This window comes from Tenrec ecaudatus, chromosome 11, assembly GCF_050624435.1.
Source record: "Tenrec ecaudatus isolate mTenEca1 chromosome 11, mTenEca1.hap1, whole genome shotgun sequence".
In the NCBI taxonomy this organism is placed as follows: Eukaryota; Metazoa; Chordata; class Mammalia; order Afrosoricida; family Tenrecidae; genus Tenrec; species Tenrec ecaudatus.
The window spans coordinates 69,641,753-69,657,036 of record NC_134540.1 but is presented as its reverse complement, the minus strand read 5'-3'; the positions used below and the strand labels follow the sequence as shown (position 1 = coordinate 69,657,036).

At 50.9% G+C, this 15,284-nt stretch overlaps 1 protein-coding gene across 2 annotated transcripts in view; it reads right to left on the bottom strand.

The window, feature by feature from the left end:
* Positions 1-2,136: 2,136 nt before the first annotated feature.
* The window catches only part of NPHP1 (nephrocystin 1), a 62,415-nt gene continuing 49,267 nt past the window's right edge, over positions 2,137-15,284 (bottom strand). The window contains exons 17-20 of one of the 2 annotated variants that reach the window (XM_075563147.1): positions 11,934-12,046; positions 10,593-10,666; positions 7,174-7,218; positions 2,137-2,636 (exon numbers count right to left, since the gene is read on the bottom strand). In XM_075563147.1, coding sequence (XP_075419262.1) covers positions 2,364-2,636; positions 7,174-7,218; positions 10,593-10,666; positions 11,934-12,046 — 505 coding nt within the window. In that variant the 3' untranslated portion in view covers positions 2,137-2,363. The remainder of the gene's footprint in view (positions 2,637-7,173; positions 7,219-10,592; positions 10,667-11,933; positions 12,047-15,284) is intronic. The other variant, XM_075563149.1, reaches the window with a different exon arrangement.

Here is a 15,284-nt window from a genome sequence, read left to right as displayed (position 1 = left end):
GGGTGTTCTAACTCGGGAAGATGGCCAGCAAGGCCATTTAGATAAACAGTGGAGCGTGAGACCCCAGGGTGGGGTGGTCTGCGATGGTGGGGGGATGAGCCCCGGAGAAGTGTAGATCTCAACTGCATCCCCAGAAACCTGCTGCTTTTATCAGAGTGTCTGGGGTCCTGTCATCATTGCAGAGCCTGCTAGTCCCTTCCTGTGGTCAGTGAAAAACCTTTTTTTTTTTTTGCCACATACTTTCGGGTATAGAACTTGCTTGGTTTTCACTGAATTTCTGAAGCCATTTGGAGACAGCAAACCCCACTGTTTCCTTCTGTTTCATGCTTGCAGACAGAAACTTAAGTTTCTCAGATGAAGCTGGTCTCTAGTTTTGAAAAAGTGACAGGCACTCCAGAGCCTTGTTCCACTACCAGCAGTACAACCCTCGCTCCCGCACCGTGACTCTCCTGATTCATTCAATGTGCTAAGTTAGGTTCCTTGATACACAGCCCCAAGGATTCATTTCCAGGATGTTTTTGGCGCCTTGACAACCTCTTCCTGTTTTGGAAGCTAAAAAGTGGTATTTGAAAAATCAGAGTGGTTTCATTGTTAAAACAAAAAGGATTCCACCCACTGGGGAGAGACTGGGAGTCTCTGAATGGCAGCGATACCCACCCTTGCGGATGTGTCCCTCTACTGAGAATGACTGACCTGTGCCTCGCTCTGCGGCCTCAGCGCCGTCACTGGGCCTGCTTTCCTTCATAGCCATCCATGCTTGTGTGTGTCAGAAACTATGACGTTTGTCCCCCATTTGTCAATTTCTGACACATTCTCAAGTGAACACGGAAGCTGGCTCTTTGGAAACACATTCTAAAGAAAGCTATCTCTCTTCCTTCATGCTGTACATTCATCCAGAGGAACTCAGGGCAATGTTTTCTTTCATTCAAAATACTCCACCCGTGGCGTAGCGCCAAGAATAAGTCAAATGGTTAAAAAAAGAAAAACGTGGAATTTTCCATTTAGGGCGTAAAGATTTTACAGGAGGCTGAGGGTGGGGGGGGGGGAGGAAAAGAAACAAGACCATCCCTATGAGGGATTCATCAGAAATGGGCCCTGTGCCGGGCACTGGAGCGCCGAGGGAGAGCGCAGACCACTGGGAGGCTCAAGGGTGCACTGAGCCCCAGGATGCCTAGCGCTGCCCCACTTCTGGGGCTGGGGACTCTCTCCCAGTTGGTTTCTGAGCCTGAGGCCCGCCTGGAGTTCAGTGCGGGTTCGGTGTAAGTTGGCTGAGGTGAAGCACAGAAGGCCATGGTTGATCAGGGCCCCTAAGGGGGGAATGCCTCAGCAGCGTGTCACCAGATGCTTCTATTTCCTGCAGCCCTGCCATGCTGCCTCCCCCACGGTCTTCTCACAGCCTGTTTTCACACCCCGACTTTAGCTGTTCGAGTACTGGGGGGAGCGCTCACGATGCGGAAAGGTTGCCTGGAATGGTGACTTGCCCCACATCCCAGCTCTGGCTCAAGGCGGATTGCTCACCTTGCTCTGTCGGAGGGAAAGAAAGCGCAGGGCCTGCAAGAGTTGAGGAAGCACCTGGTGAGGGTTGGTGGAGGTAGCTAAGAACATCACCTGACTCACTGGCAAGCACTCAGTGAATACCAGGCACTCGTGGGCCCTGAGGGTTTGGCACATTTCCCGGCAGCCTCGGGTACACTTGAAATGCAGTAAAACTTGACTAGCTCATATCTGTTCTTTGAAAGGCTGAATCAACCCCGTGCCTCAATGTGTAAGGGGGTTTGTGGTATGTTTTTTTTAAAAGAGTATTTATACATGGATTTAAAGAGACAAGAATAGATTGTGCTTTTGCGTCTAACTAGAGCAAATGACATTTAAATACTAAACTGAATTAAGTACTAACAAAACTTTTTTTCTTAAAGAGGTTATTCTGATTTCTCCTTCATTTCACAGCATAAATTTTATTAGGAGTTATCATAAAGTAGATATTCTGGATACTAGACTCTCTTCAGATGTATGATTTACAATTTCTTTCACAATTCTGTGTATGATCTTTTCACATTCTTGAATGATCATAAATTTAGCTGTTGATAAAATCTTGCTTTTATATAAATCGATACAGATCTTGCTTTTATATAAATCCTTCGTGTACAATTAAAGTTAGATGAGCATTGAAAAAATATATTCTCTTTCAATTTATATTAGATGGCATTCATTATAAACTTTATTTTATTGCATTAAAACATTCAAATTGTTGGACAAAAAGCTGTATAAAATAGTAAAACTTAAAGATGACGTGATAGCTATTTTGGATGGGTGGGCCCTCTTGCTTGTCATCATAGGGTAGTGCCCCCAGACTCCACGGAAAGTCAGGTAACGTTATTTCGTATTTCCCCTAAGAAGTCATAAGTCTGTTCTGAAAGGTCAAAAGGCTCATGAGCTCCTTCTGGCGACAAAAGGGCATGGAGGGCGCCCTCCTCCTCTTGGCTTTGCTTAAGGAAGTTGGCAATAACTTTCCATCGCGTGGCCTCCGTCTCTTCCTCTGCCCACCGGAATGGGGGCAGGAGCTTGGAATGGATAAGCGGGTACACGGAGTTGTGGTACACCAGGGTAAACGCGGCCTTCAGGAACTCTTGGTCTCTCTGGGGAAACAGCATCACACAAATTACTATGAGGTGTGTTGAATTCTACGAACTCTGGTAACTGAAAGACCCACCCCAGGGAGGGGGCAGAGGTGTCCCTGGTACCCACCAGCTCTGAACCAGTCACTTGCTCAGGAGGGGACACAAGTGAGAACCAATGTTCAGTGGGGGTGAGTGGTTCTGCCGGACAGTCGGAGACCAGTGTCGACCACACGGGTTCCCTTGAGGCTGTTTCACATTCCATCAAGGATACCGGTCTAATTCTGTCACATGGATGTGGGCTCAGCTAACCATACCACTACAGGGACCACAGAGACCTGCCAGCTTGTCATAACAGAGTGTTCTGCATGAAATCCAAAGAAAAGCGACTCAAGGAGTCACAGCCTGTTGGCGTGCCTCCAGGATCGTTTCAGGGAGGACGTCCGTTGACACTGAGCATGTCCGATCCGCCCCGGACAGCAAGAGTGCTGGAGTACCAACACTACCGGCCAAGCCCCAAAGTGGATGGGTTGGGGTGGTGATTTCAGAGCCCAGCAGGCTGGGGAAGGAGACATCAGTCCACATTATACAGCACCCCTCCCCTAACACCGTGTGCTTCAGCTGATATGTGTGTGTGTGTGTGTGTGTGTGTGTGTGTGTGTGTGTTGGGGGTGGGAGACAACACATCTTCTGTGGGCACAGCCCCTGGCTGTACCAGGCCAGCAGGTTCTAGCAAATGTCAAGTGAGATGGCTCAGATGGAAATTCAAATGCAGACCTGATCTATCATGCGTTTAAAAACAATGAAGGGGTTTACTTGTGCTCCAAGTTCTTTGCAGGGAATGAGCCCTTTATGTCAGGAGTTGACCAACGGTGGCTCGTGGGCCAGAGATGGCTCACAGCCGGTTTTTGTAAAGAACATTCCAGAGGCCCAGGCATCACTACACTCTCTTGGCTGCTTGTGCGACACTGGCAGAGGTGGGGCTGTGACACAGACCACCTGGCCCACCAAGTCTAGAATCGTTGCTCCCTGGCCCTTCACAGAAGCCCGAGGAACCCCGTATTACAGCGGTCCGACCACTCAATAAAGCAGTTTCTGTGGGTAGGTGCCATGTATCTGGGCAACGTACGCATGAGCCATGTGCTTTTTCAGTAGATGCCACAGCTCAGGCCAACTGCTGCCTTCTCCTGACCCATATAGATCCACTCTGAAAGCGGAGGGACTTGCTTTTTAAGTGAAATCTGACTCTGCTTAAGAAACAGTCCTTCAAACAAAACTCCGTAATCTGAACTGACTGTTTGGGCCAAGTGTTTCTTTTTAGAGAGCTAGTTTCCACATTCCACAACATGTCTGTCAGTTAGTCCTGGTGTGGTGGTTTGTGGGTGGCTGGGATGCTGGAAGCTGTGTCCCCGGTATGTCAACGACCAGTGGGATCACCCAGAGTGATCTTCCCTGGAGCTTCCAGACTAAGAGCAGACTACGAAGGAGGGCCCCGGAAGACCTTCCGGAGAGCATCTGCATACCGTCGCCGCAGGCCCACAGCCACCTTCTCACCGCCATGCACCATGTGACGTGGGTGGAAGGAGGACACTCTTCAGGTTGTTCATGTGCTGATGGGTTACAACTCAAATAAGAAGAAACAGCTGCAAACATCTGTTAATCATTGGAACTCGGATCATATAAGTAGGAGTCTAGGAAAACTGGAAGCCATCAAGAATGAAATGGAACACATAAAGATTGCTATCCCAGGCATTCGTGAGCTGCAATGGGCAGGTTTGGTATTTTGAGTCAGGCAGTCATACGAGGTTTACTCTGCTGGGAAGGACAGATTCGGGAGAATGGCATTGTATGCATCACCAAAAAGAACAGTTCAAGATCCCGCAGGGCCTAGCTGTCTGTGGTAAGATCATCTCTGCCCTCACACAAGGAAATCCAGTCGACACAACTGTTATTCAACCTCATGCACCAACCACGCAAGCTAGGAATGCAGAAACGGAACACCTGCACTGCTGCCTTCAGTCCAGAACGGATCAGCAACGCAATCGGGTTGCACTGATGGTTATCGGTGACTGCAGTGTGAGCGCTGGACATAAAGAGGAAGGGAAAGTAGCTGGGAAATGCTGCCTTAATGAGAAGTAGAAGAGAAATGATCAATAAAGCTAGAGACTGTATGAAAGAATTTTGCAAGACCAACGACTTCTTCATCATAAATGCTTTTTTCCAACAACACAAAAGGTGTTGACTTTTCCAGATGAAATCCACAGAAATGCACTACGTCTGTGAGCAGAGATGATGGAGAAGCGCAATCTCAGCAGCTGAAAGGCGGCCAGGGGCTGACGACGCAACAGACCATCACCTCACATGCTCATATGCAGGCTCACCCGGAAGCAGAGCAAAGACGAAAATAAGTCCACGGAAGCCAAATATGACCTTGTGTATATAGCTCATGTGAATTTTGAGAACATCCCAAGAACAGATCTGACGCATTGAACCCTAATGACAGACGACTTGATGAGCTGTGAGAGGACAGCAAGGCCATCATACATGAAGAGAGCAAAAGGTCCTGAAAATGACAAGAAAACAAAAGTCAAAGTCGATGTCAGAAGACCCTGAAACTTGCTCTCAACAGTCGAGTAGTTAAGGCAAACGGAAGAAATGATGGAGTCAAAGAGCTGAATAGAAAATTTCAAAGGGTATCTTGAGAAGACAAAGTAGAATATTATAATGAAATGTGCAAAGACCTGGAGTTAGCAAACCCAAAGGGGAAAGCATGCTCAGTCCATCTTAAATGGAAAGAAGTGAAGAAGAAAAAATCCAAGTCTTAAGTTGCATTTTTGAAAGGATCCCATGGGCAAAATATTGAACAACGCAAGAGCACCAAAAAAAGATGGAAAGAACCCACAGTCATGGCACCAGAGAGACTGGGTTGACTTCCAACCACTTCAAAGAGCTAGCACATGACCAAAGCCAGTGGTAATGAAGTCGTCAAGCTGCACGGAAAGCCTTCGCCAAAAACAAGATTCCGGGAACTGATGGAATAGCAATCGAAATATTTCAAGCAGCTGATGGAGCGCTGGACGCTCTTATTTGTCTATGCAAAGAAATGTACAAGAAAGCTACCTGGCCAATTGACTGGAGAAAATCCATATTTGTTCCCATTCCAAACACATGTGACCCAACAGGATGTGCCAATTACAGAACAACATTATTAACATCACACTCAAGTACAATTTTGTTGAAGATCATCCAAGACTGGTTGTGGCGCTACATTGACAAGGCTGGACTCAGAAGAGGATGTGAAACAAGGGATGTCATTACTGATGTCAGAGGCACCGTGGGTGAAAGCAGAGAAGACCAGAGAGATTGTTACTTGTGCGTTATTGACTATGCAAAGGCATTTGCCTGTGTGGGAATTCTAGAACACTTCATTGTGCTCATTCAGAACCTGGACGAAAGGGAACGCGGGAATGCTACGTGGTTTCAAATCAAGAAAGGTGTGCATCGGGGTTACATCCTCTCGTCACACTTACTCACTACATGTGCGCTAAGCAAAGCATCAGAGAAGCTAGACTATATGAGGAAGACTGTGGCTTTAAGTTCGGAAGAAGGCTTATTAGCAACCTTTGATGTTCAGATAACGTAACTTTGCTTACTGCAAGTGAGGAGGACTTGAGGCACTTGCCGGTGTAGCTCAAGGATTGCAGCCTGCACTACGGATTATGACTCAGGGTGAAGAAGCCCAAAGGTCTCACAACTGGACCAATAGGTAACAGCACGATAAATGGAGAAAAGTTTGATGTTCACATGGAGTCGATCTTGATTGGATACACATTCAATGCTCATGGAAGCAGCGGTCAGAGATCTCACAAAACATTGCGTTTGTTAAGGCTGCTGCACAACATGTCTGAAAAGTAAGGATGCTAATTTGAGGACGAAGGTGTGCCCGACTGACCCGAGCCATAGTGTTTTCAACTGCCTCGCATGCATGCGGAAGTTGGACCCTGAATACGGAGGACTGAAGAACCACCTATCCATTTGGATTGTGGTGCTGGCAAAGAAGCCTGAAAGTGCCACGGGCTGCAAAAGAACAAATAAATCTGTCTGGGAAGAAGTGCAGCCAGAAGGCGCCTTAGAAGCGAGGATGGCGAGGCTTCGTCTCACGTACTTTGGACGTGTTGTCAGGAGACCAGTCCCTGGAGAAGGACATCATGCTCGGTACAGCGGAGGGGCAGTGAAAAAAGAGGGAGACCCCCAACAAGATGGAGTGGCCCGGGGTTGTGGTGTGGGCTGAAACACAAGGACAAGTGTGAGGACGGCCCAGGACGTGGCGGTGTTAGGTGGTCGTACGAGTCGGAGCACCGGACAACATAGCAACAGTACCCACATTAGGAAATGTCGCTCCTACCCTTTGTGGAGTTTGTCTCTGCAACTGCCTGGCACAACTGACTGGTTGAGAGAAGCTGTGACTATGGCTGCTTTAGTGTTTTGTCCCCCCCCCCCCAAAGACATATTACACTATGCAAGCAAACGTGACATTCAGCGAGGACAGTCTCATTACCTTCTCTGATCTTTTCAGTGTACTTTCTTTCTCAGCCCACGAACTCTAAAAAGCAAACATACACGTGATGTTAGCCCAGGAATTTGTAATTCTTCCCCCGTGTGCGCATCGTCACTCCAGCATATACACTTAGAGGAAAGTTTCAGAATTCAGCATAGCGACTGTGGGCGCAGATTGTCTTAAGGTGAGTCTGGGAAAGGACTGCCCAGGCGTTCGAGTGAGTCACAGGGTGCATGTGCCGGGCAGCCTGAACCCCATGTCCTTGTGCAAGCAGTACAGGGCCACCGCACTCCACGGTTTCTCTGTCCTTTGGCAGTCCGTGGTACTGTCAATAACTCCTCTTACCCAGCACTACAATTCAAGTGGCGCCACCCTTCTCCAGTCCTCTTTATTCACTGGCCAGTCTTCACTTGCATCCGAGGCTCGGCTCAGGCGCACCTCGTCCCTCGACGCCATGCCCTTTGTCTTGGATAAAGGTACCATACTTCCCTAGGCCTCCACTGGCCATGACAATGACGGTGAGCAGAGTAAGGGCAGGGCTTCAGGGTTCAGTCTAATCACGCTCCTACCCAAGGCCCTGTCGACACTGGAGGGCAGCCCATCTAGGTCGGACATTGGTAGGACGCCAACAGCTACAGGCCCTCACAGAGGGCTGCCTACTGCTCAGTCCTGAAGGGATGTTGCTTTCCAGGGCAAGAATCCGTCTCCAGCAGCAGGGCAGCAGCAGGGCCTCGGGAGAGCATTATCATCAGCAGGACCCTGGAAAGCCACACCCGTTCAAAGCTGCGCTACCGGCCACCAGCTGGGAGTTGGGCACAGCTGGTTGCCTCCTTCCAAATCCAAACCCAAGCCACTGCCATCGTCTTCCTCATGGGAGCCTCTAGGACAGAGGACTGTTCCATGGGTTTCCCCAGGGAATGGCTGGTGGATTTGAGCTGCCACCTTTGTGATTAGCAGGCCAACACTTCACCCTCTCCTTCCCTTGTTCCCTAAAAAGCAAAAGCCAAAAAACCAAACTCACTGTCATAGAGGTGATGCCGACTCAGTGACCCCATAGGACAAGGTAGGCCCTGGAGGGAAAGACTCTAACACTTTATGGGAATAGAAAGGCCCCATCTTTCTCCTGAGGAGCAGCTGGTGGCTTTGAACTGCTGACCTTGAAGTTAGCAGCCCCGTGTGCAACCACTACATCACCAGGACCCTGTCACCTATTCCCGACTGTGGTCAGAATACCGTGGATGCTGGGGTTTGGGCATGTTTATAGGCATTGCCCTCTGGCTGCCCGAGCTCGCTACTAACATGAAAACAGCAGACCTTTCTCAGGGTAGCCGTAGGGTGGACGTGACATATGGCGCCAAGAGAGAGTCCCCAGGAAATGAAGATGCATTGAAGGAGCAGCTGCCCCCAAGGGCACAGGCTGTGCCCCTCTGAGCCACGTCTGGGAGGCTGGCAGCCATTGATCTGAAATGACTACCCAGTGGACATGAGGCCGTTCCCGCTGCAATTTTGATGCTTGTGGGTCTCAGACAGCTTCACCAGGGCCAAATGCTGCCCAATGGAGAGCCAGAGTGTTTCACTGACCCATTTCTAAGACAAAAATGCCAACAACAAATGGAACCCAGCTAAGTAAACACTGGGCAGCTCACATACCTGGTAATGAACCATTTAAAAGGTAAAAGGCTGGAACACAGACATCATGAGCAACTTCTTATCTGGTTAACTTTGCCGGCTGTTTGAGGTCCGGCCTGCTTTGAAGCAAGCAGGAGGTGGGCCACCTACAGCAGGTCCACAGAGGGGAACAGGAAGCTAGCGGGGGGTACACTGCCAACAGGAGTAAGTGAACTTGACTGAAGTCACGGGGGACCACATGCCAGGGTCATCTTCTTTGGGCTCTTTGCTGACAAGTTCATTGTTCTGTTGACACCTCCCACCCCAACCAAGTCAGCACAGCAGTCCGCTTCAATGTGGAGTAATGTGGACTGGTTTCCCCTTTCCCTCTACTTGCCAGACTCGTGTGCTGCAGTCGCCCACCTCACCACCTCCACATGTGCTTTCCCCTCTCTGTGCTGACAGAGGTCATTAAAAAAAATAAAATAAAATAATAAAGCCCTCGTGGGTTTTCTACCACTGACTCCAGCCTCAGGAGCCCCGGCAGCAGAGTGGCTAGTGGGTAGGCTGCTAATCACGAGGTCAGCAGTTAGAACCTCCCACATGCTCTGCAGGGGAAGGAAGAGACTCTCTGTTCCCACAGAGATGTCCAGCCTCAGAAACCCACAGGGGTCAGGTCGTTCAGGCCTGTCCTGAGAGGGTCGCTCTGAGTTAAAATCAGCTCCGTGGCAGTGGGGGGTGGGGGTGGGGCTAGTTGGACTGCTCTCATCCTTGGCCTTGCCCATCAATCAGACGACTCTGATCCTTGTATCTGCTGTGCCAGACTCAATCCTTTGCTCTTCTGAGAGCATGCATCGTTCCTTCCTGCCTCGAGACTTCTGCCCCGGCTGATCCTCCCACCTGCAATGGCAGTGTCTTCCAGCCCATCTCTGTCTGTGAAAACCCTGCTTAGCCCTGGTCTCTTGTAGGTCCAGCTTACCCATTGCCTCCTTGCTGAAATGGATTCCTGACGCCCACTGACTGCCTGCTTTAAACTTCCAAGGGCCTGGGTGGTACCTCCCCATGCATTTGTCATGTTCTAGGTCTTCAAAGATTGGTGGGTCCTAAGGCACTAGGTTCAACCAATTTTGAAGGTCTCAAATGGTTGACAGCTGGCCAGTCCGTGTGATTCAACCGGACAGCCAGCTGTTGCCCCAGCTAGAAAAGGTAAATGACATTACAGAGAGACACGGGCCCTGATGATCCCTTGAGCCCCCAGTCGATGCATCGCGCACACTATTTCAGAGTTCCACGCTGAGGACGAAGTCAGCAGCTGTCTTTTGCCACGGCACAACCAGTAGGTCAGACTGCAGGAACGCACACAGCCGGCACTGCTTATCACCACCGCCCACCTGTCGGCGGGGCTTGCCGCTTCTGATCTGAACAGGTTTGAGCAGAGCTCCCAGACCAAGATGGACTCGGAAGAAAGGGCTGGGGGTGGCTTCCAGAAATCAGCCAATGCAAACCTTTTGGCTCCCAGGGTCCAGTCTGCCTGGCGCAGGCCTGGATGGAGTTTGGTCCCCATGTGCATGGGGCTGCCGTGAGGCGGGCTGACCTGGGGCACCTACCAACAATACCACTTGGCTGTTCTGGTCAGGGCAGGCAGTCTGGAGACGGGATAGTTATGCTAAGATTGGAAGGATGAGGCTGAATTAGCTAGACTAACGGGTAGGGATTAGAAGACACCATCGACGAGGGGAGCATCAGCCGGAGCAGGCGACAGACGTGCTAGCGTGGACCAGCAGGCTTACATCATGCGGCATGCTACCCACCCTGAGAGCATCCATAATGTCAGGCTGCTCCAAGAGCTTGGGGAAGGTGGCCAGGACTGGATTACTGATCAGATCTGAAACACGAGAACAGGAAAGGACGTGTTACACACCTCCCCGAGGATGTTCTACTGCCACAGAGACACGGAGCATCTGCTCACATTAAATGGCTTGTCCACACATTCAAAACACTTCAACCACTAGCAGAGCAGTCTTCCCCCACACCTCCCCACGGCCCCTAGCCTCCGTCTGTTGTAGACTCGTCTATAAGTTGTTCTGAAATGACTCCTAAAAAAGATGCAGCTGTGAGTGGCAACAGGATGCAGCGACTGTGAAGAGTGTAAAACCAAGAAACATTGGTCTGTTTCCCCCTAGTCTTCCCTGCTTCCTGATGATTGTGCGGCAGCAGAGGCATCTTCCAGTTTGGAGACCCTTTGCTCCCGGAAGGCTGAGCAGGAGCCAGGGCCGGACACAGACGTCCTGAGCAGGCTGCTCAGCCTGGACCCATCTCGGCCTCATGTGTGGTGCTCAGGAAAGGACCCTGGGCTGGTGCCTGGGGCCGCAGGAAGGGGAGGAGGATAAAGTGGAAAGGACTCTGGAGTTTGGGATTCTGGCTATAGGACTAAATGCCCTATGTGAGAACACCCAAATTCCCCATCAATAGTGAAAGACATGGGCAAGGCCGCACACCAGACAGGACTCTGGAGACAGCAGGGGCCGACAGTCTTTGTCCATGTCCTCAGCACAGGAAACCCTTCCCCCGGCTCTTCATGGGTCCCTTCTGCTGGGCATGTCCAAATGATGCCAACAATCCTTAGGGTACTTCTCTTCATGGATGGGGAGCACGGAAGCCACACACATACAGAGGCCAGTGATGATTGAACCGTTTTACTGAGCATCGCCATCCCACCCCACGTTCCCACCACTCCTTGAGGCATCTCCAGGCTTTGCTGACTTTGAGCTCCACTTCCGCCTTGCTTAGGAGCAGAGGGGCCCTGGTGGCACTATGGGCTAAGCATCAGGCTGCTGACTGCAGAGTCCATGTTCAAAGCCACCAGCTACTCGGAGGGAGAACAATACGGTGGTCTGCTTCCATAAAGAATCACAGTCTAGGGAGTCCTGCCTCTCGCTGCCATCGAGTCAATTCTGGCTCATGGCTGTCCTATGAGACGGAGTAGAACTGCCCCGTGAGGTTCTGGGACGGTCATTGTTCACAGGAGCAGAAAGCCTCGTCTTTCTCCTGCGGAGCAGAGGGTGGTTTCGAGCGGCCGAGCTTGTGGTTGGCAGCCCAGGGCGTACTCAGGATCCCGTTCCTGAGAGCACGCAGCGGTAGAGAGCCCTTACCAGCACTCTGCAAGTTCACCCTGTCTCTCAGGAGCACATCTCCAAGGATTTGGCGGTAAAATACCAACAAGTGAACGCAGCACATGCTTCCAACTAACGTTTCTGGCAGCAGACTGTGAGAGAAGAAAAAAAAAAATCAATGAAATGGCTTTATAATCTGACCTGCAGTAGGGTTCCCCTCCCCCATTTTAGTTACTGCTTTCATAAACAGTTCCAAGTTCTACTTCACTATTGGGGGGAAACAATAAAAAAAACACATTTAAAGGCAAATTTCCGTGACAAATTAGCCACGTTGAACCTCACATACCATATTTTTAGGTCGACACTGTTAGATCTCAACTCAGTGCTGCTACTCTTTCAGCTCACAGCCCCGGAGAGCTAAGTGCCCAATAAAAAGGCATGGCTGCTAGTTATGTGCTTTGGGGAAATGAGGCGGGCATCTGTGTGCTCTGGCCACCCACCTGACGTGGCAACGCAGAGGGGGCATGGTTTGCCAGCATAATGGGGGAGGGTGTGGCAGGCAGGACTGAATCCTGAAGTTGCCGCTCCCTGGCTGTGACTCTAGGTGAGTTTGTTTGTAGAACGCTGCTGGTGGCACCGAAGGATTCGGACTAGGCGAGTGTGGGCTGCCGACTGCAGGCAGCACATGGTACACAGGAAGGGAACACCATCAAGCTCACTGCCAGCCAGTCCTCTCTGCCTCACCGCTAGCTACCCTTCAGGACAGAGTTGAAGAGCCCCCGCGCATTCCCTAGACTGCAACTCTTTAAGGGAGTGGAAAGCCTCATCTTTCTTCCTCAGAGAGGGTGGTGGTCTCGAACTGCTGACCTGGCAGTCAGCAGCCCATGAACTCTCGACGCCCCCCCCCCCCCACCAAACCTTGTACATGGACTCTGGCCCCGAGCACAAAGAATGACCATACAGAATGTCTTCCAAACCAGACCAGACTGTTAGGTGCTTCGGGCCCAAGAAAAACAAAGGGGCTTTAAAGCGATCTTTGAGAATTCGTTCTTCATCGTGGTTTTTGTGGGAAGAATTCTCGAAGAAGTCAGTGACAGAGGAGACATTCAGACTGCCTGCCTTTCAGGAGACACTGGAAGGAGTATGGCCCTCCTGACCGGGCAGAGAATGGCTGCTCCTGGGTGCTTTCATGGGACTTATGTAAATACCCCTGACCACCCCTCTAATCTCAGCATTCCTAGAAGCATCAAAAATTCAGGACAGGTGCTTGTAGCACACTTATGTATACATATGCTTAAATAAAACACATTTCTATGACATTAGGTGTATGAGCATTTTTCTAATCCTATTAAAAATAAAACTCATTCACTGCCATCGAGTCAATTCCAACTCACGGTGACTCTATAGGACAAGGTGGCTCTTCCCCTGTGGGTTTCTGAGACTGCAACTCTTTGTGGGAGTAGAAAGCCTCGTCTTTCTCACAGAGTGGCTGGTGGTTTTGAACTTCTGGCCTTACAGTTGGGCCACTCAACACATAACCACTTTGCCACCAGGGTTGTTAAAATACTGGCCTAGATTTCAAAGACTGGCTGTGGAGGCTCCTCCCCAGAGAAGCTGCCTTGACACCCAGCTGCCTTTCCCGTGTTCTCCTGTGATTGTCAAGGACTAGGTTATATCCCATCCCTTCACCCGCCACACGGGTCACACACATGGAGCTGCAGGCTCCACTCCAGGAACAGCCACGTAACTTGCTTGAGGAAGGGGTGAGGCCTGCTTCTGGTCCATCTGCCCTCTTTCCCTCCCAGGCCCATCTGCTCCATCTGTCCTTCAGAGGCCTTCCTTCCCCCCACAGCTCAGGCCCCTCTCCACAGGAGGTGATGCCCCTCTGGTTACCTGGGTTCTCTGCAGGGGGTCAAGACCCTCTGATTCCTCCTGCCCTAGAGAACCAGGCAGCGCTGAGCTGCTAAAGGTTACAGGAGCTAAGCCAAAATACACTTCTCAAGGGCTTTCTGCCCTCCTCTACAGGCCGGCAAACTTGAGGGTAAGAAATGTCCCAACATGAATGGGTCCCAGGCAAATAAAACACCGTGTGGGTTCTGAGCAATGAGATGATGGGAGTACATGAGAAATGAGACGGAAGGCATCAGAGAGGCAAAGGAAAATAAATTTAAAGCAGATGTACACACACACACACACACGCACACAGGTGCAGTGCTTCTGGGTTTGAGAGCGAATGCACAGTGAGTCAAGGAGTCTGTACTCAGGGGCAAGAGGCAGCCCTTTGGTCGAATTGTAAGGTGCTCATCCCCCTAAAAAAGTTCTGAGATCCGAAGGCATCTTGGTGAAACTGAAGCCTCTCTTTGCTGTCTCTTCCTGTTCACGTTGAGAGGGTCCCCAGGATAACCGCCCTCTCCCCCCAAGCGAGCCAGATGGGTCCCTAGGAGGCTCTGGTGCGATCTCCCTGGTTAGAGGAGCCATCCCCACACTGGTTCATGCCCGTATCTTCACAGGGGCCCTGACTTCCAAGGAAACCTGCTGGTGGGCTGGGGAGCTAGTGACAGGCAACAGGTAGAAGTGGGCACTGCAAACTCTACTTGGGCTTCCTACTGTGGCCATGATCTTAAGCATAACAGAAAAGAGCCCCTGTCGTTTCTCCTCTGAGCTGAGGAGTTTGGCAGACCAAAGTACAGTTGGTAAGGAAGGAAGGGCTGTAGGCTGTACCGCAGACGGTTAGCAGGACCAGAGCTGCTGGTGCTCCTGCTAACTTCCACTCAAGAGGGCAGGTAGGGGAGACGGGACACCCTGAGATGGATCAGTCCAGCCTCAGGCCCCACTTCCAGAGAGCACCGGTTCAGGGCAGTGATACCCAACCGTGCCCAAGTTCTCACCTTGAGCCTATAGCACAGCCCACCCACCTGGCCCCACAGCAAGGCCTGGGGTGCTGGAGCTTCATTGTCCCCTCGCCTCACCATGCCCTCTGCCCGGTTTCTGCAGGAGCCAGCCTCTGTGTGTGGCTGTACCAACAGGGAGCCCCAGCACCACTTTGGTTTTTCCCCTGCTTCACTTGATTCTACCCAGGCATCCCCAACTCCTTGGCTATCAAGTGGAGTCAAATGGGTTTCCGAGGCTGTGAATCTTCATAGGAGCAAAGAGCCTCATCTTTCTGGTGGGTTTGAACTTGACCTTGGTAGCAACCCAATGCTTAGCCCACTCTGGCACCAAGGGTGCAGATTTCAGGATCCTGCCAGGTGGAGCAGCAACTTCAGGAGAAGAAGCACACGTCCAGACAAGGCAGGGAGACTGGGACCTGTGCAGAGGAGGCAGAGCAGAGCTCCCCGGAAGCACACCTTTGCAGCGGCAGGAAGAACTGTACTTTGAAATAAGCAGCTC